The 23,986-nt window shown below is 37.7% G+C and overlaps 1 protein-coding gene across 4 annotated transcripts in view; it reads right to left on the reverse strand.

Moving 5' to 3' along the window:
• Window positions 1–23: 23 nt before the first annotated feature.
• Window positions 24–23,986, reverse strand: part of ino80 (INO80 complex ATPase subunit) — a 34,868-nt gene continuing 10,905 nt past the window's right edge. For 3 of the 4 annotated variants that reach the window (XM_043218793.1, XM_043218789.1, XM_043218791.1), the window contains 16 exons: window positions 23,727–23,860; window positions 22,683–22,750; window positions 22,510–22,603; window positions 21,381–21,576; window positions 18,162–18,302; window positions 15,998–16,223; window positions 9,107–9,234; window positions 6,432–6,526; window positions 5,973–6,045; window positions 4,652–4,810; window positions 4,119–4,221; window positions 3,918–4,006; window positions 3,260–3,421; window positions 2,736–2,895; window positions 1,468–1,689; window positions 24–1,384 (listed from right to left, as the gene is read on the reverse strand). In XM_043218793.1, coding sequence (XP_043074728.1) covers window positions 1,182–1,384; window positions 1,468–1,689; window positions 2,736–2,895; window positions 3,260–3,421; window positions 3,918–4,006; window positions 4,119–4,221; window positions 4,652–4,810; window positions 5,973–6,045; window positions 6,432–6,526; window positions 9,107–9,234; window positions 15,998–16,223; window positions 18,162–18,302; window positions 21,381–21,576; window positions 22,510–22,603; window positions 22,683–22,750; window positions 23,727–23,860 — 2,253 coding nt within the window. In that variant the 3' untranslated portion in view covers window positions 24–1,181. The remainder of the gene's footprint in view (window positions 1,385–1,467; window positions 1,690–2,735; window positions 2,896–3,259; window positions 3,422–3,917; window positions 4,007–4,118; window positions 4,222–4,651; window positions 4,811–5,972; window positions 6,046–6,431; window positions 6,527–9,106; window positions 9,235–15,997; window positions 16,224–18,161; window positions 18,303–21,380; window positions 21,577–22,509; window positions 22,604–22,682; window positions 22,751–23,726; window positions 23,861–23,986) is intronic. The other variant, XM_043218792.1, reaches the window with a different exon arrangement.

Consider the following 23,986-nt stretch of genomic DNA (forward strand, 5'->3'; position numbering starts at 1 on the left):
AACAATGCATAGTCAAAACCATGTGAATGTTTCAAATCATTAAATCAATGTTTATTTAGTTTTTTTCTCCAAGTTAGTAAAAGGACCATTTGGGTTTTTCTCTTCAGGTATTTACACTGACCTATAAAAATAGACAAGCAATTGCAGGAAAATGGAGAACTTTGAAAGGGACCATACCCTTGAAGTATTTACATACATAGAACATTTATCATAACATTTAAAGACAAAAATAAACCCAGAAATAGCCTTCCTCAAAACCACAGCCATATGTCACAGATGCAACAAAATGAAGGACTTTTATCATGTTATTTAAAAATAAAACGGCTTTGATACAATTTACAACTAGCACGGATCATCATAAATTACCAAGTTTTAACTTAAGCTATGATACATTTCACATCGAAGTCACAATCTGAGCAGTGACATGTTTTTCAAGCAGCACTCACTTCAGACATTTTTTCATTGCATTTACTTCAAAAAACATTGATTTTTATTTTTTTTGTATTCTTCCCAGGAGAAAAAATATATTAGTATTTAAGCCAAAATCTTTGAATTTGCAGCAAATAAACATAGAAAGAAGGCCATTCGGTATTTTAATTGAACAAATGTCAACAAGTCTGTCCTACAAAAATAAGAGCGATTTTACAAAAGCAGTCTTATCTGTTCCTATGTGTTCAAGGTAAAGACGTTGTTTGAGAGGGTGTTCGATAATCAACATTCCTCCCCCGTTCTCATTTCCACTCATCTCTGCTCAGAATGATGCCGAACATCCCATGATCAGTGCCAGAAGATGAAGAAAACTCTTTGATCTTTCATTTGGCCTTGTTGCACTTTGCTTACTTGGTCATCAGAAAACATAAAACAGCTGTCACTGGAATAAACTCTTGTCGGCCTTTACCATGGCTATTTTCTATAAGAATGACTTAAATGTCATATTCAGAAGATTCAAATTCTCAATGGAAGAGTGACTTGTTTTTGCTTTCAGGAAAGTGCGCAACCTCCTGTTCCTGCTCACCAGCTACCGAAATGGATGCTAAATTGGGGTGGCCATCAGGTTGGGTTTCGGTGACAGTAGGACTTGTGGTGTGATGATGGCTCTACATTGTAAGCGCGAGAATTGCCAACCTGGGACTGAAAATGCACCGGCCATGCTACAGTCGAAAGCGCATGTTCGCAAGCTGCTACCGCCCACTGTGGTTGCTGGGTCCTTTACCTCTCTTAGTAGGGTTGTGTTGGCTTTGTGAACTGCCATGTGCTAAAGTCTGCGAGTTGGTGGCCACAGCGCTTCCTTTAGCCTGGGGGGAGGAGGTGCCAGCTGGAACAAAGGCAGGTGTGGTTGAAGACCGAATGAGAGCCGGTTGTAAGGAGCCAGTAGCTGGAATACCTGGAAGAGGATTGATTAACAATGGATGAACTGTTATAGACCTTTTCACCAGAAGTCCTGCCAGTCAAAGTCGAATCTGTTACCTTTGGACACACTGTAGCCATAGGCGGCGTATGCAGCTGCAGACGCCGCTGCCGCCCCGGCCATCGCCCCCGCCATGGCTGCAGCGCTGCCCGCGGTAGACTTCCGTCCTCTTCCCTTCCTTACAGAAGACGACTTCCCGGCTCCTCCAGAGCCTTTGGGTCGTCCTCGACTCCGACCGGACCTTCCTCTGCCTGGACTTGATATATCTTGGGAGGAGACACCTGAGAAAGAGTCATGTGATTAAATGGGTTTAGTGCCAAAATAATTTACTAACCATCATGTCATATAAGATGTTCATGTCTTTCTTCAGTCGAAAAGAAATCAAGATTTTTGAGGAAAATGCTTCAGGATTTATAGTGGACTTCAATGGTAATTTATGTTTTTTAGAAAATGATCGCCCTTTAAAGCTGCAATGAAACTGAATTTGGACCTTCAACCCATTGAAATCTACTATATAGGGGAAAATCCTGGAGTGTTTTCATCAAAAACCTTAACTTTTTTTTTTTGACTGAGGAAAGAAAAACATGAAAATCTTGGATGACATGGGGATGAGAAAATCATCAGAATTTTTTTTATTATGTAAGTGAACTACTCTTTTTAATCGCTTCTAAAAATTCAGTTTTCAATCACATGTAAAATTGAAAATGTAACATTTCACAATAATACTATTTTTCCTATATTTTTGATCAAATAAAGGCAGCTTTGGTGAGCATAAAAGACTTCTTAAGACTTCTTAATAAAGATACAAATCCTCAAACTACGTTTTTAAGGATCTACATCTATTTAACAGATTATGCTGCAAGCCAAATAATTCAATATGCTTCTTCTCAATTGTTGGAGTGTGCCATTTTTCCTCTAATCCATAGTTTATTATGAGGTTGTGTGCCAAGGCTCTCTGAGCCACTGCGGCCCAGACTTACATACACCACGTCTCCTTCATAGCCACAGTTCTGCTCGCATTTCACAGGCAAGCTCAATCCCACAAACCTCTGCGCTCTCAGCTTTATGGCCTAGACTGCAACACTGATTATTAGCACTGCTCATCTCTCAACAGGAAGGAGTCCAGATCTGTGCTAAATGCGACTATATTCAGGGATTTGAAAACAGTGAGCCTCAACAAATACATATAAGACCAGAGAAGCAAGAAGTTTTAGCCAATGTATCTTTAGATTGAAAAAAAATCTAATTGTAGGTGACAATTTGTTTTCTTCAACTTGAGACTGAATGTAACTAAAAAACAAACAAGAATTGAAACAAGGGCACCCACCATTCATGGTGTCGGACACAGAGCCGGCGATGGAAGCGGGTGAGTTGGTGGCGCGGGACTGTGGAGCAGAAGAGACAGGTTCGTCCACAATTACCAGCATATCGCTGCTGCTTTCGTCTGCAGGAATGGAGCTGGGCTGGAGCTCACTGCTCAACGAGATCTGCAGGGACACACAGTTCTGGGAGTGAGACAGGGACAGAGGGACAGCACCACAAAGGAAAGACAGCAGGACCAGAAGATGGATGAGGAGGAGGAAGAGCGGCGTGAGATCAATGTAGCAAATAAATGAGAGGATGTGTGTTGACAATGGCATAATAGCTTTATAGAAATCATCTATTCTTCTGGAAAGTTCTCACATGATTGTTTTGTGGACTCATCAGCTAAATAAATGTCATTACAGGAACAGCACTGTACAACAATTCTTCCTGACACCATGACCTCTGCAATTCAATAGACATGATCAGGATAGCCCGTTTCGATCCAGTCCAGGAAGTGCATACTAGTAGTCTTTTATACATTCTTACCTCACTGAAAGGGCTAGGCATGGCAGAGTCCATGTCCACACTGATAAACGAGTCTTCTCCATCTGCCGACAGATTGGAGTTGTCTGCAGACGGGACAAAAGGGATGACCACATTCACACCTTCCTTCTTCCTCTTAGTGTCTGGGTCATCTTCCTTCCTCTTCTTTAAAATGAGAGGGATGCATGAAAACAGGACAGTTGGACAAGGATGGTTATTTTTTTGATGTTCACATTTAAAATATTTTGTTAGAATTTCTAGATGGACTTCGACATAAAGCACCTTATAGAAAATCTTCATAAAAGTGTTGTGATGAATACAATTCAGTACTTTTTAGTACTAATAGTCAATATTAATTTTTGAGTTTTATTTCTATACTATTATAATATTTACATTTGGATAAGTTTTCATTTTTTAGTTTTATTTAATGTCAAGTCTAAGTTTTTAAGTAATTCTGATTTGTGCTTTTGTCACTTTTGGTAGATTTTTTTAATAGTTTGATTTATCATTATTTTGTCTTCATTTCAAGTTATTTTACTTGTTTACTTGTTAAGTTTTTCATCTTACATTTAGAATTATTTTTTATTTAAAATGGTTTTCACTTAAAAATTTCGAATAGTTTAAATTGTTTGAATTTTTAGTTGCAGAAAGAAGCATTTACCCTTTCTGCATACTTCTCCCTCTTCCTCTTCCGCTCTTTCACCTTACTGCTCTCTTCCAGCTGCCGTTTCTCTTCCTGCCGTAAACGCACTGCCCGGAAACACAACAAATCCGTCCAATCAGATCCGAGCAATTAATTCATTTATTAACTCATTTAGATTACACATATGTATTTATTATCATAAACACAGTGGTAACTCACATTTTTTCTCCAGCTCCTCATCATCCAGCAGCAAGCTGACCACCTCTTTGGGCTTCAGGGTGTCAGGTTTAAAATTTCCTCCCGATATTACCATCCTCTGAATCTAAAGTGCAGATCCCACAGCCGAAAGTCATTATTGAGACAGAGAATAAATAAATCAAATCAGTAAGAGCAGAAAGAAGCAAAAATTGGATTCTTGGAAACATACGTTGACTATAATGATGTGTTGATACAGACTTCCCGGACTACACGTTTATGCACATATGCAATTACAGTATAATTAGTTGTAATTAGAGCTAAAACCATGGGCTAAATATTCCTTTAACCCCCTTGTCACTGTGAAGACTCTTCTGAGGTTTGACATTTAGATAAATATAGCTATGTAACTTAAGCTGACTGATGTAAGCTATCAGAAGAAAAAGGGGCAATTTGTCTAACCATTGCAGAATTAGCTGAATTAAAAGGAGAACATATTACATTATATTTTGTGTAATTTTCTGGCCTGAGGAAGGCATTCGATACCGTGTACTAACCTCACTCTTTTCTTTGGCTCTCTGTAAGATGCGTTCCTCAATTGTCCCTTTGCATATAAGCCGATAGACTGTGACCTGCTTGGTTTGTCCAAGTCTGTGGGCTCGATCCATGGCCTGCTGGTCAACTGTGGGGTTCCAGTCACTGTCATAGAAGATCACCTGGAGAGAGAGGAAAAGACTAAATTGGTCACATGAACTTATCTCCTCTTTTGAACTCATTCCTATTCATGGCTATTCCACAGATACTTTTAGTTCTTGCACATATAATCCATACCTGCTTACCATGCTGTTTAAGGTTCACAGGCATTCACAAATCAATTCACAAGCCATCTAATGCTTACTATACACTAAAAAAAATCAATTGCTGGATCTGGCAAGCTCTTATTTGATTGGCTGACCCAATTCAACATCTTTAAGTAAGTTAATGAAGTCATATTAATGAAGTACTGAGCTGATACAGTGAGCATAGTTTTATGTTGTAGTCATAGTCAAAAATATATAAATTAATTAGCCAATATGTTATGTCATATTCATGTTACTCTAATACATTATTAAAATTAGATGCCATTTTAGTGTGACAAAATCATTTAAAGAATTTTTTTTTTACATTTTATCTATTTATATTTCATATATTAATTTAATCATTGCTGTCAACATTTAACAAAAAACAACTTGTGAGAACTGTCCTTTTTGTTCTGACAAAGAGCTTCAGTTTAAAGGTGAACATTTACTGTTTATTCACTATAATATTTTTTTATTCCATTAGGTCAAAGTTAACATGCTATTTTAATAAATTAATTTCATGCAATCATTTTCCAAACATTTTAATACTTTAAGTATTCTATACATATTATATATATATATATATATATATATATATATATATATATATATATATATATATATATATATATATATATATATATATATATATATATATAATATATATATATATATATATATATATATATATATATATATATATATATATATATATATATATATATATATATATATATATATATATATATATATATATATATTATATATATATATATATATATTTTATTATTTATTTATATTATATCTAATATTTTGATTAGCCTACCCCCAAACAAAACAAACTGGTTGATCACGTTACATGCTGACCGTTTGGTCGAAGCTTCAAAGTGTTCGTGTTAGGGTCAACGAGTTCAGCAGCTATTATTACATGAGTGCTAAATGTCTTTGAGCTCATACAATATTAGAGACCGTTCTCATGGCCTCTGGTGGGGGGAGGGCGATCTGGTAATCATGATGTGCTGATGGGCAACGGCCTCACCGTGTCTGCAGCTGTCAGGTTGATCCCCAGGCCTCCGGCTCTGGTACTGAGGAGGAAGACAAAAATATCCGTCCTGCAAAGGGAGGGGAGACCAGAACAGTGAGAGAAAGCAAATAAAGCAGAGGCAGATCGTGCTCTTTAAGGGGCCTGCCCAACCGCCCAGGATTTACACAGAGAGACGTTTCAATATACAGCACACTCCTCTAGAAAATAAAAACCAGAGCCCACAGCACCCACAGAGAGCTGAGCTAATGCAAACCAGACTGTGAGGAAGGGTGGGGAAAGAGAAGAGAGCGAAAAACCCTGACAGCACCGCCAGGGATGAGGAATTTACGCTTGGTGACATTTTGGGAAAACAAGCCCCAATTAGGTTTAAGAAGAGACTGGTGCTTACAGACATGAGCGTCTCCTTTTCAAACCTTAAAGTCGGTCAGCTGAAAACTAGCTGTGAAAACTCACCGGCTCGGGAAGTCAGCCACCATGTCCCGCCGCTCCGAAATCTTGGATGAGCCATCCAGTCTCATGTAAGTATGCTTGCGGTACACCATGTACTCCTGCAGGATAGTTGAAAAACATTTCAAGTAAGAAAATGGAAACCCATGCAGGCAAACGAGTCAGCGATATGAAACTGGTGCGTCTATTTCACTTTAATCCTCTCCAAAAATCTGCAGGGCTGGTTTTCACTAATGTTCCCCTTAACACACTGCCACAGATCCTCATTAGCATTGCAGAGTCTTCTCAGATGACCTCCCACTCTCCTCCGCCACCCAGAGTGAAGTCTTGACTCCATCGGGCCTACCACTCCACTGGATGGCCTCCCAAAAGCACATCTGGACCGCATGAACAGAGCATTAGCACTCTCTTTGACATTAAATGTCTTTGATTAGGACTTTGTTCCAGCCTGAAGTAACATTAGATCACAAATCCCAAGCTTCTCTGCAGCTGTAAGTAACAAACGAGACCATCTTAAACACCATTACACCGCTGAGAATATAAACCCAGGTTAGCAGAATGTCGAACATAACATGATTTAGCCTGAGACTTAGGAACAAAGCCCGGAATATGCTTGAAAAGATCTCAAGTGGGAGCTGAGCTATTGAGTACATAATAAATAAATAATACAACAAAAAAAACCTTGACCAAAACACTCAAGGGATCTGATTGGAGAGACACAATATCTAAGAAGGCAAGACTTGACAATCTGCAGCTTCTGCAGAGAATACATTGATGCACAGGTTTTCAAACTGGGCTCCAGCAAAAAAGTTGGTGGGGCTGTCAAAGTTAACATGTTTATCTAAAGGGATACTCCACCCTAAAATGAAAACTGAGTCATTAATCCCTTACCCCCACACAGAGCCGGTAATTAACAATGTTCAAATACTTTGTTACTTTACTTAAGTAGATTTTTAGACTGTTATTTGTACTTTACTTCACAATTTATTCTTCGGACTACTTTTTACTTTTACCCTTTACATTTTTACAGAAATATTTGTACTTTCTACTTCTTATATTTCATCTTACGCTTTCAGGCTTGTTCCTTTAGTTTAGTTGGATCACCATTCGATAATAAATCTATAATAAATCATGAATCTGAATACTGCAAAGTTATAGCAGTAATTTAACAGATAAACGTTATAAACATTGTTTTGTAATATGTTTAGAGAGGGCAAATAATAAGACAACCTTTACAAAAACTTTACACATTACACTTTGATTTGAACAAAAGCAGTTAATTCTTGTCATTATTTTTATTTTCTTTGCGTATAAAATAAGTATTCTCATCACTTTATTACACTGACGGTGGATGGAGTATTTTCTCCTCTCGTTTTCATCTAAAATGTCTTAAATTGTGTTCCAAAGCTTTCACGAGTTTGCAACGACATGGGGGTAAGTGATGATTAATGACAACATTTTTATTTTGGGGTGGAGTAATCCCATTAAAATGTAAATTTGTTTAATGCAAGGTTTTTAAAAAAAGTTATCAGTAAAACATTATAGTAAATATTTTAATTATATTATATTTATTTTTTTTGTGACAATGAATTAATTTTGTAACTTGTTTTTATAAAATCCCACACACAACATAAAGGCCTTTATAATTGAAAATATATAGCTTCCTTTATATTTTGGGACAGAGCTCCTAGCTCCAAAAACATATTATACACATTACAAAATTAGTGTATATATATATTATATATAGTGACATATTTCTATCCAAACATCTGGAAATTGCGGATTATATATTATCCATCACAAATTGTAGGGGTTGAAAAATAAGATAAATTTGTGATGCCAGCTAAAAATAAAAGTCATTTCAGAGGCAGGGAAAGAATGTAAATCCAAATATTTACATTTTCTGAATTACGTGCATTGATGAATCGTTCACAATAAAACCAGGAATGTATATCAAAAAAGGAAACAGGATCAATCAAGATTTTCATGTTAAAATATAAGGTGTATAAGGACATGTCTACGCCAAAACTAATGGCCAAGCAAAGCCAAAGGCTGATGCCATGTTTTTCCATCCTTTACTTTTGTCTATAGACCAACTACTTCACAAATAAAGGAAGTCAAATCTACGCAATCAGACTTTAAAGAGACTGCCATGGAAAAGGCTAAAGCCAAAATGAATCGGAAGGAATTCCTATTGACTCTAAGGAGGTGTTTCTAGACTACGAGTGCTGTTGTGTAGGACTATAAGCAGCCTGTGTTGACAATGTTATTGGAGGCTTCTACTTTTAGCTCCATGTTTGGCTTGCTGCTGAACATGTGGCAAACAACTGTGTGCCTCTGGAAAAAGTGATTGTTTCCTTCAGTTCTCTTCAGCTTTTGTCCAGCTTTAACAATATGAAGCTATTTAACAGCAAACATTCCCTTCACAATGCTTGAGATTTAGCCATCTCTCCCTTTGTGGGATTAACACTCGAAGTACATCGAACGTGTAAACAAAAACACGTACAGCGTGACCTCTATTATCTACAATCGCTTCAGTACGGACAGGTTTCTGTAGACATGTAGGAAAGGTTGAAGGTTAAAGGAAAAAACATCTCACGATGACATGACGTAGTTACCTAATGTTCACAGGCCACAGAGCTGTCAGTCACTGGCTGTGAGAAGTTCCTGGAAGCACTCACCTCTAAAAGGTCTATCATGCGGGTCATCTGAGAGTAGATGAGAACTCGGTGGCCCTGAGACTTCAGTCGAGTCAGCAGCAGGTCTAGAGTGTGAAGCTTCCCGCTGTCTGTGATCAGAGTCTCTTTGTCTGAAGAACAAAGAGGAGAAAAATATTTCAAAACACTGAAAAACGGTAAATAATGCGTCAGCTCACAAGATCAAAACTGTATCCCACACTGTCAGAATGGAGCTGATTAGACAAATCAAAGCAATATAATGAATAAGCTTGTCGAGTGACAGCAATTTCCCCTCCATGCTCAACCATTCCATAATCACTCCGCTCCAGCTCCACTCCGGGTTTTCCATTTCCTGCACCTCACTTACCGATGACAGAAACCCCACGCACAGAAGTAAAATTTGTTACAGATTCGCTGTAGAGTTCTTTCGTTATGTTTGTTTTATGATATCATGAACAATTCAGCACAAAAGTGAAACGCTCTCTCAAGTGGAAAGAAATATTACTTCTGCTTTACGAAAGACCAAAATAAGGCAAAAAAATAACATACTACACTCAAAATGACAGAGGTGGGGTTTTTTTTACTTATTTTTTGGGATATATGACATTGGTAGCATATCAGTTACAGACTACATGAGGTTTTTTTTCTACCTTTTTTGAGCATTTTTACATTTTAACTAACATTAATCTTACAAAAAATACATGACTGATAATGTTCAACGTAAAGTTTAAGTTTTTAATAGTTACATTTCCATAATGTGCATTATAATGTGATGAACAAATATATATGTGTGTAGTTTTAAGGGTTTTTCTTTTTTAAAAGACAAACCAATAATATGAGCTTATCAATATCTAGCATTTTAATGTTTTTGTTTATTTTCATCTAAATTATTTTCTAAGGTAACCCACATTATCGTATAAATGCTAATGAAGTTGTATATTATTATTAGCATTATTTTCAATTTAAGGCGGTCATAATATTATGCATATGTTATCAGTTATGCAAGACACACATTTGATTGACGTTCACAGACCAGAACATTTTGTGGCAGTGGTCTGTCAGTGCTGTCACCCCAACAGTGCTTACAAAAGAGGAAGCACGGGCTTCCCATTGTTGACTGGTGCGACCCTTGACTCTAGGGTCAGCTCATGGGGGGGAAGTTAAATGACCCTGCTAGTCATGGGCACTCAGAAAGTGATTATACACACAAAATGAGCCGGCTGCCAGAGCAATCTAGAGATCCCCAGAGACAGTTTGAGGCCTGCTGGCTGAGCCTTAGACAGTACAAAAAGCATGTCAAACACACGGCCAGCATGACCATGTTGCTGTTACCACATCATGTCCATGCTAATGTGAACCATAGCTGAACCCTGACTCAACACCCCGTGACCCTGAAAAGGGCATGTGTGTAACCTTTTCAATGAGTGGTGGAGAATGGCTTAAATTAACCCATACACTCAAGAATCTCATACTCACCGTGTTGATGATCCACAAGATAATGACCACATGGATCTAATTTACTCCACCCAAGATTAACATTTTCTCTAAGACATCAGGCCTTTGGGCCATATTTGGCCTAAGAGGTATTTTCCAATGACCCCTCAGGTTTTAATGATCCAAAAGTAAGAAGCCTGAATTCTCATAAACATTGAAACGGTTATATTCAGCTACACTGAATTAGATGTAAAATTAGATGGCAATTTCTGTTTGAAAGCTTCAGAGCAAATCATCTAATTTACAAGCAAATCACACAAAATGACACTTGAATTCTCATTATCATCCAGCTTTAAAAAGTCTAGATTTTACGAAATGATCTAAACAACTTAGGCATGTTTACAAGTTCTTGATTTACTAATCATGAAAAAACTGCACATCCATTAGCTTTCTATAGAGTTTCAATGCAGATGTCTTAAATCTCCTTGGAATAATAAAAAAATAATAGCTAAAAATAAATCAACTTCAGTGCGATTCATAGCTTCATTAAAACCTTTCTGTTGACGTTAATATTTAAAATATACAGAAAAAAAATAAAACGGTTAATTTGTAAAATTTAAACTTAAATTAAATAATTTAATAAATGATTGATCAATTATTCAGTAAAAAATAAATTAATTAAATAATAATAATAATAATAATAATAATAATATCCTGTTTTGGAAAAGCAGAATGTTCAGGTTTCTTTGACGCGTAGAAAATAAAAGTATTAACTTTAAAAAAAAAAAGTTCTGCCCCCAAACTTTTTAATGGTAGTGTACATACCTTAAATTGCTCTAGTGTTTCGCAGTGCCTTGCACATTCAATAAAGATCTACTAGAACTGATTATACACTATACAATGATTATATAGTACGCTACATAATGAATATATACTATACTATTTTCAGACCACTAAAGACTGCTTGAAGGATCAAATTTTTCAACGAGAGATTGCCTGCTGAAATGCATGTACAAGTTTAACAACCATATCCCACAGTGTTAATGGATTCTTTAGCAAAAAGCATAGGTTTCAGGTTCCCGACTGAGAGAAAGACGGTTTCATGAAGAAAGAAGGGTCTCCCATACACTTTCCCTATAAAGCACTAATCTAATGGGCCCGGCGTCAGAGGGATGAAGCAAAGAGCTGCCAGATCCCACTTTATGAAGCCCCTGAAAGACTGTGGGATGAAGATGGTGGTCTAAGGGGATGATGTGACCCGTTGGTACCCACAACTCAACGGCACCGGCACCACAGAGTCTCCTCTGGTGTTTCCATTCCCGTCTTATCAAATCCCCCCACACGTCCTATTTCACAAGTCTGCAATTAGTTAGACACATGCTACTTCATCTAAAACCAGCTCTTAGACATGCTTATCGAACACAACTAATCTCATAGAAAAACATTTTCAAGGGAAACTAACAAGGGTGACTTCATCATTTAGATTCCACGTTAACAGATTTAAGAGTGGATTATGTTGGAATGAAAGTTCAATCGAGGACTGCTTTGTGTATTTTCAGGATACCTTCCAACTGCAAAACAGGGTGAACAAAGATACCAAGCATTGTGCCATCAGACATCAATATGGTTACTGCTATCAATTCAACCCACCTGCTGGTGGAAACCCCTCAAGAGTGCCCTTCCAGGAGCCTCGGCTCTAATCCGATCCCTCTTGTCCAGAATTCAGGTCTGACCCGAGGGTGAACCAATTTAAAAATCTGTCACAGAGCCCTGGACGAGCTCATTAACCCCCCTGCCTACTTAACTGCCTTTCCGCTGCCTGCTAATTTCATTAAAACGATCTCAGCTTTAAGGCCGCTTCTTTTGGAAAAAGGCACAGAGGGTGTCAACACAAGTTTTACTTGCTATAAAATTTGCTTTAGTGTTTACCGATGGCCAGTACAAGCACTAGTCAACATCTAAACCTGAGCACAGGGCTAAAGGGTGACGCAGGTGCTCAACACAAACAATATTTGCTTTGCCACTCTATTAATTGGCAAAACTTTGCAGAAGTCACAGTGATTACTGCACCTTAAAAACAGGGCAGAGTTGCACAAATAACTTATGCAATCACCGTTTAGAAGGGCATGAGCTCAGATTTGAAATGTGTTATAATTTCAAAGTAAGGTGTAATTCACTTGAAATTAAAATTCGGTCATCATTTACTCATCCTGATTTTTGTTTTGAGTAACCTTCTAATGGGAAACAAAAGATTTTATTTGTCCATATAATGAGTCAGTGTGGTTGTAAACAACATCATGTGAACTACGCCTTTAAAAGTATAGTTCACCCAAAAATGTAAGTTCTGTCATTAACTTCTCATGGTCATGTCATTGCAAACCCGTAAGACCTATTTTCATAATCGAAACTCAAAAAAAATTTTTTTTTATGAAATCCGAAAGCTTTCTGACACTGAATGACAGCAATGCAACAAAAGTTTTATGGCCCAAAAAGGGAGTAAGGGCATCTTTAAAATACTCCATGTGACATCATTGGTTCAACCTTAATGTTATTAAGCATGTTCTTTGTGCACAAAAAGTATCCTCGTAGCTTGATAACATTACAGTTCAACAACTGACGTTACATGGACTATTTTAAGATATAATTCATATATAGATAATACAGATATAGTAATGATCATATGAAAAGTGACACATGTGCCACACACAATGTTTACAGAGTCTTGCATCAGTCCAGCGACCACAGATCTTGCTGGGACGGGAGGTGAAACGAGCAAGTGAGGGAGACTGTCATTAAGCTGTCGTACATCGATTATACTCACCAGATACCGTCTGGGATCTGAGCACTGCCCCAAACACAAAGGCAAAACCACATTTTGAATTTCACACAAAAGGGAGAGGCAAAGCAGACTAAAACCAAGCAAAACGCTCCCTCTGTAGGCCAGAAGGAGACCTGCATCAGGGAAGCAACTCGTTTCACGAAAGGTCAACAAGACTTCTTGTAGCCTTTGACCTGCAAAAGCAAAATAAGCGGTGGTCTTGAGAACATATTGAGCAGTGGCGCTCATGGGAAATCAGGGTTCGAGTCTGTTCCTGACTATATTCCCATAATGTGCCCTGCTACTAACCAATAAATGTAGCATTAGACAATATTATTAACTATTCTATTCAATGTTTGATAGCATGAATATGCTCTTGTTTTTTTTTGTTTTTTTAAATAACGTATTTAGGTCTATAGATATATATTACTTTCTAATATACAAATCTTGTGGGTAATCTTGCCAAACACCTTCGTGAAGTCTGGCTGTTTTTCATAGTCAGAAAGGCGGGGTGAGGGAGCAGATCACAAACAATTATGCAGTCACTGTTGTTTGGGCCCCAAATCAAAAAGGCCAGGAATATTTCCGGCCATTTTGCTGGAGTGCAGAGATTCTTTGAAAGAACAGGAAGGGAAAGCAGAGTTTCCCACAGGCTGTCTGTGAGCTGAGCTCTGCAGCATTCTCACTCTCTCTCCTTCAAAACAACAGCTCAAAGCAGCAGTCGAATTACAACAATGTGCAGAGCTATTGTAAGAGAAAGCCTGTCCTCCTGTGGCCTGCCCCCAATTATTGTGACACGAAAGGTACAGCAGTTAGTGCACTAACATTTTCATGTGTGCAAACTGCCTGGTGGATGAATGTTTTTGCACTACAAAGAGGGCAAAAGTGAACATGTCCACATTTGTTTCAGGTATAAACGGATCTATAACTAACGGGTAAAAAAAATCCTCAATTAATTCTTCTATTATTACTGTTTTTAACTAAATATATGACATAATGTGATCATCCCGATTTATAGGATTTTATTATATTATTTTAAAGGCTATACAACATAATTATCTGTAATGATATAATTCATGCAATCAAGTGTTTCATCCTGATACTAGGGAAACAAATCCTATCATTTAAAAGGCATTTATATAGTTTCTTGTAAACACCCAACATACACTTTATTAATCAAATTAATTAAAATTAATAAATATGCCTAAAGTATGTGTATTTAATTAACAGTTAAAGTACTGTATTTAATTTAGATTTTTTTTTTTTAATCTCAGTATCTATATTTTAAATGTTTATCAATTTATTTTATGCTTATTTTCAATTATTTATCTTCCCTCCCCATTTATGAACACCTGACCTATACAACTTTTCTATATGTAATTTTATTATTCGCATCATACGTTAAAGATTTACAAATGGAACCTCAATCTGATTTTGATTGTGTTTAAAATTAATTATAAAAAATAACAATGATAATTATAAAGGAAATAACTCATAATAAATGAAAAAAAAATATGTGAATATGTGAGTATATATATATATATATATATATATATATATATATATATATATATATATATATATATATACACACACACACACACACACACACACACACACACACACACACACACACACACACACACACACACACACATACATATCAAGTCATTGCTCATAAACCCTCCATCAGCCTCTATATGGAGATGTAGGCTTTCAATTGCCTGAGCCAGTGGTGGGACCGCCAGCATACTTCAATGACTCTTACCCAGCCTTGTGTCATTTCCTTCCCTGGGTACAGTATGACTCTGAGAAAATGGGAAAAGTGCGCTCTGAAACACCTTAAGCCTGTGAATGAACATTCGCAGTGATACACACACATACACATTCAAAGCGCTTACCTAACGCTGTGCAGAAACAATGTCCAATAGTCCAACTTCCTTGCTTTGTCCCCCCTCCCAACTTCACAAGCACTCCCAGACCTCTTTCTCTTTCCCAGTCTGCTCCCAGCAATTACACTGGAACGCGCACACAAACACACGCCTGCGCGCAAATCACACAACAGGCTGATGCAAAAATCAGTCTTATCTGCAAATGAAGTCTTAATTATCGCCTGGCACTACTCCTATCGCACTGCCATGCTAAACATGTGACGAATGGCTGTGCATTGGTGCCAAAACAGTGAGGTACACCGGCCCTCAGATGCGACCTCTTTCATGACCCCCTTCCACTCTCCCATGGGTCTCCATCTCGTTTTTAGCCAGTTTTCTTTGATTGAAATGCACTTTGGCCCCAGAGCACAGCGGTGCCATGGGGTCCCTCAGGGACTAAAGGTTTGCCATAAGGAGCTGAGACACAGTTCTCTGGTTTGTGTTTTGTCTAAAAGAGGGAGTTGTCGCTTCTGAGGGCATTATAAAATTCAATAAAATTTAGACTTCCTCTCGAGACATTTGAAACCTTTATGAACAAAATCAACGAACGTGAGAAAGTCCTCTGTCTTAAATAAAAATGTCTTTGCACGGACAATAGCCGGATACAAACGTCTAGGAAAAATGAAGTACCTCTCGACCACTTTTACACACGAGCAAACATAAACAAACACGCATACACGCACGCTAACTCCCACCCAGGATTTCACCTACCTGGGATCCTTATGAAGGACCAGCCGTGTCTCTGCTGCAGGGCCATGACGCCCCCTGGGCTCTGAGGGAGGAAGGCCTGAGAGCGTTGAGCCCAGGCGCAAGCCAGCTCGGGGGATCCGTACAGGAAGCACTGCTTGGCAATGAGACTCCCTCCATCTCGTATTAACCTCCATTCATACTCGGCGCTGCGATCGGCACAGTAGCGTTCCATGGGAACTGAAGTCACCTAGGGAGAGAAGAAAACCCCTTAGTCAACATCTCCAAGGCAGTTTACACTATCAAAGTGCCTTTCCTCCAGATAATTGCCATCTATTTCCCTATATAGTCTTTTTATCACTAAGAAACACAAAACAAATTGGAGTTTGAGGAGGTAGAAGAATCATTTCCAGTTGTCAAGCGCACACACACACACACACACAACCCTGTCTTTCTGACATTTTGTCCGAACCCCGCCGCTCTGGCAGGAAAGCGTGGCAGAGGTCAGCAGTGCTAACAGCGCTAACAGGCCTTTGAGTAACAGATGACCATTTCCTGTAGTGATTCACACCGCTCACAACCCCTTTCACCGGCCGTTTCTTTTCTTTCCCTCTCCCTCTCGCTTTATCCCTCTTTCAGCTTTATGGAGAATTTTATGGCGTGCTGACAAGCGGATGATATTATCTTCCTTTCATTCTTATCTCTGATGAAAAACAGCTCAGCTTTGGCCAGGATTCCAGTTTTGTAGCAAACAGCTGACCAATAGGAGAGCGAACACGCAGATGTGGCCTTAAAAAGCCAAAAGGGTCAAGAGTCCCTCATGAATAAAGAGAAAAAAGGCGACTAATCTATCTTATCACTTTCCCACAGTGCCCATATGCCCCTGGTGCTTAGGGGCGGGTGCCAATCCGATGCCAATTCTCACATCGTGTCCATGAAGCCAGACACAATCCTGACTCACGGGTTGGGATAACACAGTGATAGACTCACATTAGCCAAGTTAACAGCAGATGTTGGAGGAAAAGGGACCGTTTCTCATACATGCGGATATGATTCAGTACAACCATGCCGGTCACGTATAAAAGATTAATATCTGGACTAGCGTTTTCCTGGCTCACAGTTTAATTTCTTGGATCTGAAAATAAGATGATTTGTCAGATCAGTTTAGGGTTATATAAAATCATCTAAGGTTTTAAAGGTGGGTCATTGTTAGGGTGGTTAAAAAAATTACTGAAAAACTGTTATAACATTCTAATTATTAAATTATTTATAATTAAAAAGAAAATAATTCATTTTATGTAATATTATAAATTAAGTATTTAAATATAAGACAAAAAAGTATACATAAGAATTCTGACATTACCATTTATATAAATATTAATTTTTATTTGTTTAATTACACAAATAACTATATAATTTAACTAAAGGATTAAATTAAAGAAGGAACTATTATTCGTGCTGTAGTGTTGCTGCGGGTGCCATATTCACTGTGTTTCGCTGTGAAAGTGAAACTATTTTCATCCAAAAAACAAAGGATGTAATTAGATATTAGTGGTCAAGTTGTACTGAGTTGAGTTTTTTCAATCTAAAAAAATCTGAAAACTACTTAGACAGTTTGGCTAGAATTGTTTGATAGAAATGTTGATCTTGAACCAGGAAATAATGTTTTCAGTCTCAACTATCACGTTTCCTTTAGTACCAAACATGTGAATTCACAATATCTTGAATAACATTCCCTAGTACGCGAGTATCCCAAGTGGTGGTGTGGTTTTTGATGGGCTGTGTATTCACAGTCAAAGAAGCAGCCCTTAACCAAGACCTCTGATTTCTCACTGGTGGGCTTGTGTTGTTTGGTTACTCTCCACCGGGGTCATGATCAGCTGAGCAGAAGATCTGTCAGGAGGTCAAAGAGGATAAATAAACCAGGCTTGTACTGAGGGCCACACAGAGAACAAGTCTTTCATATTGGATAGCAAGTTTGTTTCTGAGACAGCGGGAGATCGCTGTCAGCATCTGACCACCCTCAGCAGAAATCCACGCTGACGAGTTTCTGACATTTGCCAAAACGTTAATTGACACTGAAAGCAGAGTTACTGCATGCAGAAACCTGGATTTATATCAAACCGCTAAACTGAAAGTCCTGGCAATCAATTTGGTTCACTAAGATGTTTGGCTGTGTGTTTCTCACCCTGGGTGTGACGGCGAGTAAAAACTTGGGTGGTTGGGTAGGCTGGCACGGTCTGAAGGTTTTAGTGGATGAGCGTCGGCTGTGGATGACCGCGTCAGTGTGACAGTTTAGCGAAGACCCTGTGGACGTGAACACTAAATCCTGCAGGAAAGAAAGAAAACAAAAAGTCAGCATAGCATATTACACCCTTCTAAATCACATACTGTCACAAAACGTCAACACGTAATATGATTGAGTGTGTGGGTGTGAGGATGTGTGAATATGTCACAAAGGAGCTCACGGGCCTGCAGCACCTCCTAGTGATCTCACTAGCCTCTACAACAAATTACTCCTAATCTAATGTAAACCCAACTCCCATCCCATCAGCTCCATTTGTCACAAGTCAAGAGGTCACGCTGAGCAGAAGTGATACCCTAAATGAGACCACGGTGGTAACAGACGTCCAGACGGGGGTCAAAGTCAAAACTACAGCTCTAATGACCCGCATGAATCATAAAGACCAGCCTATATATCTGCCTGTTTCCTGTCGGCATCCACAAAAGTGACAAGAATAAACAGACATGTCAGCTTCATTTAGAGGAGGCTGTGAGCTAATGATGGATGAGGTGTGAAAGACATGTGATGAGAGAGAAAGAAAGAAAAAGTGAGAAAAGAATGAGAGTGAAAATAAAAGAAAAAAGAAAAAACAATAAAAAAAAAAGAAGGAAATTTTAAAAAGCAAATGCAAGCAAAACAACAGCAATAAATGAAAGGGAAAAAAAGGAATGGGAAAAGAGAGCAGAAATGAAAGAATGGAAGAGTGCAAGAAAAGAATAAAAGAACAGAGAAACAAAACTAGTCAAGGAATAATGAGAAATTATTTAAAATAATGTTGCAATAATGAAAAAACAAACAAAAAGCAAGCAAGAGTGGACAAAGCAAAAAGAAAAATATACAAGTTATAAATTAAAACAAAAAAATAAATGACAGGAAAGGAAAAAAAAGGAAAAAAATAAGAAGAACGTAAAAAGAAAAAAAGCAAGTAACATAAAATAACAACAATAAATGAAAAATGACAACAATAACAAGAATGAAGGAATGAAAAAAGAGCACAAACTCACAAGAAATATGTAAAAAAAAACAGAAATAAAGTTAAGTCAGTTGGGGGGAAAAAATTAAAAAAGGAAGGAGTGTGAAATAACAAATAAACAGCAATAACACAATAAGAAAAAAGAACATAAAAGCCAAACAAAAAGAATAAATGATTTAACAAAAGAAAAAAGCAAGCAAGAAAACAATAAAAAGGACTAAATTAAATATGAAAACAGAAAAAGAAGAAATGCAAAAAAGTATGACAGAAAGAATGCAAAAGGACAAAGAAGATTGCAAAAAAAGAAAGAAAGGTGCGGTAGGGCAGTATCAGCAGGAGTGCTTGGGTTTTGTTTTATAAAGCACAGGCTTGAAACTCTTGCCAGGACATCAGTGAGATTGACCGTACAAACACAGATGAGGCATTAATATGATCCCAGCATCTAGAGCCCTGAGATTCTCACAGCGCTGCTGCCTGCGGCTGCTCGCTGATGGATACAAACACACCAAATGCTAATTACCATACAACAATACACAGATCAGTTACATCCGCACAGAGAGGAGGAGCCTTCAGTTCACATTCAGCACTAAGCTTGAGCAATACGTGATTACTCACAAATTTAGAGACTGGGAATTTGTTTTTTTGCTGAGTATCTAGGTTTACAATTCAAAATCGCAATACGTTGCAATGTTTGGAGAAAACTGAACAGCTCCGAATCGCGTTTGGAGAAGATCTGAAATAAAAAAAGAAAAAAACAGGTGCTTTCGCTTTTGTCTGTAGTTAGCATAGTTTAAGATCCTTTACAAATCTAACGGCAGGTCTCGGAGTGCTCGATATGGGCCAGTCCACACGGAGAGCTGACGGTTGTGGTGTCGTGTTCCCCATCCATGCCCCAGTGGAGCTAGGAGACGCTTGTGTGGTATAAAAGCTGTAGTGGGAAGTGGATAATATTACACCTCAGTCAGCACCTGAACACAGCTTCCCCTGACCGTAGCCTGAACGCATGCCAGCGTGCCAAACTGCAGGTTAACCCTGCCGCTGTTTGGCCTCCAGGGGACGACACTGTAGCTCCTGGACTGGGACATCCAGCATCGCTTCCTCTATCGTCTTTCCTTTCCCCGCTAATCAGTTTGGACCTTTGCTATTCCCACCAGCATTTGATATACAGCAACACTGCAGAGTCTCGTGGGTGAGTAGAAATAGGTTTCCACAACGAAATACGAGCCTTTGCTGTTAATGAAAGATGAGGGTCATTTAATCTGGTTTGGTGGGGTAACCTAAAGCAAGAGTAGACCTGTGCACTCATACATAAACTCCAAAACGGTGGATGCAATATGATGAGCAAAAAATAAGCCAAAATTTGTGCAATCAAATCTTTGGAAGATATTCAGTTCTGTTCGAGCACGCTAACCAGACATCTAGAAGCAAGACTGTTCCACTGTGTCTTCCGAGTAATGCCTGAGAAATAACCAGTACTTATTATTTTTGGATGTACCTTTCAACCAGATCATATGCCAATAATGAGAAGACTACGGGACATTCATGCAGGGCGGGTTTTTTTTGTATTCTACTGTACTGCTTTTTCTACGTATGCATGTTACTCTCATGTCTTCGGTCTCAAAAAATCTCATGGATCAGGGTGTTCCAAAAACAAATGATTAATCATGATTAATCACAAAAACAATCACTGTTTACATATGTGTGTGTGTTGTATATATTTATTATGTACATTAACGTTACCATAAATACATACTCATGCATGTGTATTTTACATTTATATATGATATACATTTATAAATGATAGAATTTATCTATACAAAATATATGCTATAAGTGTGTCTTTATAAAAGTTAATAGTGTAATACTGCTTTAAATTTGCTTCCTTAATCTTTTATATATTTTATTGTACAAGTCAGCATAAGCAGGTTGTTTGAATTTTTACATAAATTATTTACATTTATTTATATTAATGATCTTTAAAATCCAACCAAAAAATGTAGGCATTCAACCAAATCCAACCAAAAAATGTATGTAGTTTTGGATAAAGTGGGGGCTTTGAAAGGTTTGAGAACAATTCACAAATTTTGATTAGGTCAACTAGTTTATATATTGTCAAATGACGAGGCAAGAAAGAGAACGACAGAGCTCACCTGTAGAATAGGACTCCTGTGGACATTTGGGTAAGATGTTGGCCGGTTAAGCCACAGGATGAGATCTCTGTGTGAAAGACACAGCTTCCCTAGCCCGGCTCTCCCTTTAGCCTTGTTCTCCAGCGCCTCTTCATCCCACAGACGGCTATGGTGGAGCCGATAGGCCGATTTGTAGGACAAATATAGAGCTAACCACCTGAGAGAAGAGAAGATTTTATTATCCAAAAATAGGGACAGATTCAGAACGAATCTGCTGCGTGGTTCGGAGGTTAGACGGAGGTTTGGAGTTTAGACTTACTTTCCAACATATCATAGACTATAGATGCATCCTGCAGGACATAAGCAAATATATGCATGCTGTACATCTCATAAAACCTTCAAAAATCTTACATATGGATACATTTGACGATGCAAGAGAGAACCCGATTTAGTCTGGTTTCTAAACACACACACTGAAGTGTGTACACTCTGAGAGCGAGTACAATTACACACACAATGATGTCGAATTGTCCATTTTGTCGACAATTCACGTAAACAGTCTTGTTTTGTCTTAGGTTAACGTAAACGATAGGGAGAACATGTATGAGTACATTACATCCGTGAATTCCGTTTTAAAGGAATAGCAGCCTAATTTTGTTGCTATTGTTCAAATCACTGATGTTAATCCAGCAACAAAAGTAAAATAACAAAGTGTTCTTGACTTAATAACTAAAAGATTAATCAAAATATATTTATATAAATAAATATATGTCTGCTTGAAATAATGAATAATATGGTAAACGAGTTGTTATAAAAAAAAATGCTAAATTAGCATATATATCCATTGAAAAGAAAACCATGTTCTTGTTCTTTAAGAGAAGTGGTTATATTCAACATACTGGCATTGTGTATCGCCACTGTTAAATCAGTGTTTATAACAATAAAACCTTAATGTCGGACATAATGAGTTTGGAAACTTAATGAATGCATTACACTTACTAAACCCATTCAATTTTACTGTAGATTTAGTTGACTAAAATCATATGATATTTCGTTGATTAAACTAGACTAAAACTAAAAACAATTTAGACAACTAAAATATAACTAACATTAAATTAAAACTTGCTGTCAAAATTAACACTGAACTTACCTAACTACTGTCCCCTGAAGCATGATGTTGGACATCTCAGCAGGAGACACATCAATAAAACGCAGGAAAGAGTAGCTGCTGCCTTCACCTTCAGCTGTATGGGTTCAACATATGATCAGGAATGGAATAAGTTTACAAAATCTGAATAAAATTGTTGAATAATAGAGATTTACTTTTTCTGTGAAACAAGGACTGTTGAATGTGTTGAGCAGAGAACGGAGAGAGCAAAGTCTGCTTCAGCCTGAGAAGTGAGAGAATAAACATTGAATTAAATTAAATAAAAACTTGTAAAAACTATTACACATGTATATCATTTTGATGGAATCGACACACCATTGCATAAGTGTCACCTTAAGGTCTGTTCACATTAAGCATGATGGTCACCATGATTTTGCCAAGTAAGACATGATCCTGGATCAGCATTACTGCCAAAAATATATACTTATACCAATCCCTACCCCTAAACCAACCCAAAATGTATTCCTAAAATCAGTGGGAAATTATAGCAAGGTTTGTAGATTAACAAGGGTGTAGAAGCACCTAACCCTGATCATAATACTAAAACAGATGTTTCCTAAAAAATGTATCCCTCAAATCTGAAATATTGCTCCAGGAACATCTTGTACTTGGTGAAATCATGCTCATCCATAACTACAAAATACTGTAACAAATACTATAAACTACAATCTCTCCAGTCTCAGACCCTTCAGATTTCCAGGTCCATGTTTGTGCTTCTCTTAAGTTCACCCCATTGATTTTCTATAAAGTTCAGGTAAAAGAACTGGGTTGGGCATGGCAGAAGCTTCATTTTGTTCTCAGTGACCCAGTTTTGTTAGACTTTTTGGATCACTGTCCTAATGGAAGATCCATGGCCCATTGTAAAATTTCTAGCAGGGACAGTCTCTAATGGAGATAATGCATATTTATTTTCAGCGCCTTCTTTGATCAAATTTGCCAAGGGTATGAATAATGTTGAGCACTACTTTATGTTGTCTGCTGCTTTACATATTCTGATAAGCTGAAAGTGTTTTTTATCATTCATTACCTGGAAAAGAAATATATTGCTCTATATTCCAACAGTAATGTTCCTCTTATTTTTAGTGTGGACTTGCCTATTCTTACAGAATTAGAGTGGTTAACTTTATAGTTATCATCCTTAGTGTGAACAGGCTAAGGAAGGTACAGTAAACCTGGGAGCTACACTGAGGTCAACTCACTTGGTCTTTCCATGGTCAGACGTTTGTAGGATGGCATGTCGGAAGAGAAATTTGGACATGATGAAGGGCTTCAGGGACATGTGGAAAGGCGAACGTATCTCCTGACGCTCAAAAAGGTCTGGGTGGTTACAAACCTTTGAAAGTTGGGAAAAACATGTTTTAAAAAAGCTACTCTTCACTATATACACACAGTAAGAGTTTAAAAGATCAGACAGGCTTTAAAGGAAACGTCCACTCAAAAATTACATTTCTTGTCAATT

The sequence above is a fragment of the Puntigrus tetrazona genome, chromosome 20 (genome assembly GCF_018831695.1).
Source record: "Puntigrus tetrazona isolate hp1 chromosome 20, ASM1883169v1, whole genome shotgun sequence".
Classification (NCBI taxonomy): Eukaryota; Metazoa; Chordata; class Actinopteri; order Cypriniformes; family Cyprinidae; genus Puntigrus; species Puntigrus tetrazona.